General features: G+C 37.0%; 1 protein-coding gene across 1 annotated transcript; it reads right to left on the reverse strand.

Moving 5' to 3' along the window:
* Window positions 1-1,235: 1,235 nt before the first annotated feature.
* Window positions 1,236-3,351, reverse strand: LOC113716905 (probable pectate lyase 5). Its single transcript, XM_027241455.2, has 4 exons — window positions 3,142-3,351; window positions 2,207-2,944; window positions 1,962-2,100; window positions 1,236-1,699 (listed from the first exon to the last, which is right to left on the reverse strand). The coding sequence occupies exons 1-4, from the start codon at window positions 3,243-3,245 to the stop codon at window positions 1,478-1,480; spliced, it is 1,203 nt and encodes a 400-aa protein (XP_027097256.1). The 5' UTR covers window positions 3,246-3,351; the 3' UTR covers window positions 1,236-1,477.
* Window positions 3,352-4,036: the final 685 nt, after the last annotated feature.

Below are 4,036 nucleotides of genomic sequence, written 5' to 3' on the forward strand. Positions count from 1 at the left end.
TCTAAAATTATTTGTGAAAAAAAAAAATCTTCCCACTGGCAGTGTATGAAAAAAGTTATCCTAAAGTATTTAGGCCTATTTTGTGTACAAGTAACACTTTAGATTAAAACTTGGGTTAATTAAAAAAAACTCCTCTTTAAGATATATCTATTAATGCACATTGCCCTTTAATGTTATTTTTTTCTCACTTTATCCCCTAAACCATTAGTTGGTTCTAATGTTGTGTAATGGTAATGTCAAAAATATATTTATACCCTTAATAGTTAAATGCAACAATTTACCTAGCTTATTTTACACTTTATTCCCTAACATTATTTTTTCCCAATTTGTCTGTTTGTCATTGAAATAGGTAGTCAACTCTAATAGTTTATAATGCTCAGGAGAAATAATGTCTAAAAAATAATATCCTTAGCATAGTAATGAAAAAATAATATATGTATATATATGGTCCTAATTAAATTTCATCCCCTAATTAATAATTTTTTTAGATTGGGAGAAATATCTTGCTAATTTCACCAATAATGGCAAAAAATATTCTTGAAAAATTAATATGTGAAATTAATATTAAAAGTCTAAAAATGCTCGAATATTTTCAATATCTCTTTGTGAACGTGCCTATGGTTGCACTTTTCCTTTAATAGCTAGATATTTTTTTTTATATGGGAATATACATTTTTTTTGTTTATAATACTTAAAAAAGAGAGAAATATGATTGATTTGGGTTTCACGGTTTTTGGGTCGATTTTTTTAATATAGCATGATTAGATGCTATTAAAAATTGTTTGGATTACTAAATTTTTCTAAAAAAAGAACTTTTTCTCACATCATAATTATATTTCTCAATGATCTTTTTAAATTTTTCTACCATCTTTTTATTTCATAAACATCAAATCACAAAAAGTATTTTTTAAAAAAAAATTCAAATAATCTTTAATCCAAGCAAACCCAATCTATAGACTTTTAATATATTTTTATAGTTTATTTTTCACTAATAATATTTGTTTTTTCCCCTTATCATGTAACACGAGTGCGATAAAGTGCAAAATTGGTTGAACCTTGAGGATAGTTAAAAACTTTTGTAGGTTTGTAGAGCTTACATGAACACAAGATGACAGTCATACTCTGAAATTCGATTAGTCTACAAACGATTGACATTTGAAGGAGAAAAAGAAGAATGATTAGACCAAGTAAACCTATCAACTTTTAAAATATTCGTCTAATGGGGACTAGTGACATGATACAATTGGCTTCACTGAATTATATACGCTACTCATCAGCCCCTCGAATTCTTTATCTGGGAGCGGAGCCGAGGCTGTGAGACCAAATGATGAACAAGGTGATAATTATTACCATTAGTTTACATCCACCAAAATCACAAGTAAAAGACACTTGGCGTCCACTTATTGTCGCCTGATATGTGATTAGAAGTAATTGCAGCAACGATCCTTGAGTTTTGGAAATTGGAAATGTCGTTGGATCAGCAGCGTGAGCCTTTCCTGCAGATTAATGAGCCAGCTCCAGAAGTGAGGGAGGCAACCAGGGAAGATGGTCTGGCGCTCAAGCTGTATGCCTTCGAGTAGCTAGAAGAGGCTCCCGCCCCGGACGTAGTGAAGAAGGCACCGTTCAGCATCAAGTCCCCTTCAGACCTCCAGTTCCAGCTCTTCCATTCACTCTCTGGTGCAACCTCGTGTTTCGTAACCTTTACCAATTCAGGCAACAATAGAACAATTAACATCCACTCAGGCTATAATTGGTTGTTGCAAACGTAAAAAGAATTTAATGCTACTTTTAATGCTTTAAATGTCAATCCCACTTCTTAAAGAGGTGTTTTGATTAATGTGGTCAATCCCACTTTTAATGCTACTTTTATGATGTGATCCAAAAGCGAGAAACAAATGAAGAGCAGGGGGAAAAATAAATTCTAAAAAGAGTAAGAGTTAAGGATAGCAATGGATTATCACCTCTTTGGTGAAAATATCATTTGGTGCAAGAAATCGGTTGCCTTGGCTATTGATGGTGGGAGCAGCACTGCCACCAATTGCATACATTTCCCAATGGGTGTAGTCATTGTTCACCACATGGAAGTATCCGTGTCTACATCTGCAACAAAATATTGAGTTAGAGCACATCAAAGATCATCCTTGGAAGGATGACCCCTTGAAATTCAATTGATTATTGAGGTTCTGCATCTGGCTACTGTTTTTACCTAGGCATCCTCTGTACTAGCCCTTCACCAAAATGGTTGAAAGCTATAGTGACTTGCATATTCTTGTCCTGTAAGTATGTGTCACTATGGCCTAAAAGCATAACCTTGTTGTGATGCGTCAGGTAGTTGTTAGAAATGGTGATGGCTGTAGATCCATGGATTGCATCAATTAGACCATCACGGCAGTTGGACAAAGAGCAATGATCCACCCAAACATGGCTTCCACCAAAGATGGAAACTCCATCGCCATCTGAGAGCGTTCTCCATCCGAAATGTTCAGGCGAGTCTCTCACATACGCATTTCCACCTTGCTTGCAATCATGGATGTTTAGGCCATGAACGATGATATTAGTTACATATTGTATAGTAATGCATGGCCCTCCTGCAATGTGGACGTTAGCACCTCTACCATCAATCGTCTTGAATGAGTTCATTATCAGCTCTTCCTTGAGCTGGATCACCATATCACGAGCAAATATAATCCATAAAGGTTCATCTTGTATGACACCATATCTAAGAGTTCCAGGCTTAGGATTCACAGGATGATCTCCATTGTCCGTAACCACGTAGATTTCACCATCTCTTCCACCAACAGCATGCTTACCAAATCCAATAGCGCAATCAGCTAAGCTTTGGCGGTTCTTCTCCCAATTGGGGTCGCACCTCCAGCAATCATCAATAGGGTTGCCAGTGCCACAAGAAAGGAAGGCCAGATTTCTTCTCGATGCATTTATTTTCCTGCAAAAATTATTCATCCAAGAAGTAATGACATGACTGGTACTTGTGCTCTGTGAGTTGTGATCAATTATGGATGCTACAATATGCAATTAGTACTTCTACTTCATAGTGAAGGAACGAAGTAGTGAGCGCGAAATGTTGGAATGATATTACCACAATTCAAGGATGAAGAACTAGTTAGTATGAATTGTACATACTCGTTTACTTCTTGCACCACTGATTCGGGGTCTGGCACTGGTGAAGACAATGTGTTAGTTGAGGCCAATAACAGAAGCAGGAAAAACAGAATGGAATGTGGCATTGCAGCTGTCTGCTCTTCGACCTGGCTGGAAATGTGAGGTCCGGGTAGAGGAGAGACAACGGAAAGGTAGAAAATGGTACGTGTGAAGCTGAAAAAGGTTCAGGTTTATATACAGTATGAGGGTTGGACATAAAATTGATTGAAGAAAACAATGAGGGCCTACATGCTCCAGTTCTTCTAATTCTGTACCTTCACAATGTGGTTCTGTTACCAAGTCCTTTACACTTATTAATAGAGCCAGTACTAGTATAGTAGTATAAATTTCCCCCCACTAACACAAATTTAAAGTTAAGGTCCATGCATGTGACTTGATATTGCTCTCAACGTAAGAGCTAGGCCCCCTCAAGCTTTTTTGCTTATCAGTCTCACATGGAGTATATTAAAGTTTCTCACATTTAGTCGTGGGGTTTGCTGAGGAAGACTAGTACTGCTGAGCAGTGAGTACTGACCAGAAAAGAAAGGCAAGCACATTTGATGCACTTTTTTGTTCTTTCAGTTGTACTTGGGCCTTGCGTGGCCATCGAAGTAGTTTAATTCTCTGCTTTTGTTCTCAATATAAACAGTGACAAGGCCGCGAGGCACCAAGGGGTCATCATTCAATCATCATTTGTCGCTATACTATACTCATGCATGCATAATGGCATCGCAAGCAAATTCTACCGACAGTTTTAAAATTATGCGTGCATCATAGTAACTGTCGGTGGTGTGGTTGATCAAATTAGAACATCCAAATTCAACAATAATTGGAGTCCAGTCCTTCTCTGTTTCCACTTTCCACTAAATATCCATTG

The sequence above is a fragment of the Coffea arabica genome, chromosome 11c (assembly GCF_036785885.1).
Source record: "Coffea arabica cultivar ET-39 chromosome 11c, Coffea Arabica ET-39 HiFi, whole genome shotgun sequence".
Taxonomy (NCBI): domain Eukaryota; kingdom Viridiplantae; phylum Streptophyta; class Magnoliopsida; order Gentianales; family Rubiaceae; genus Coffea; species Coffea arabica.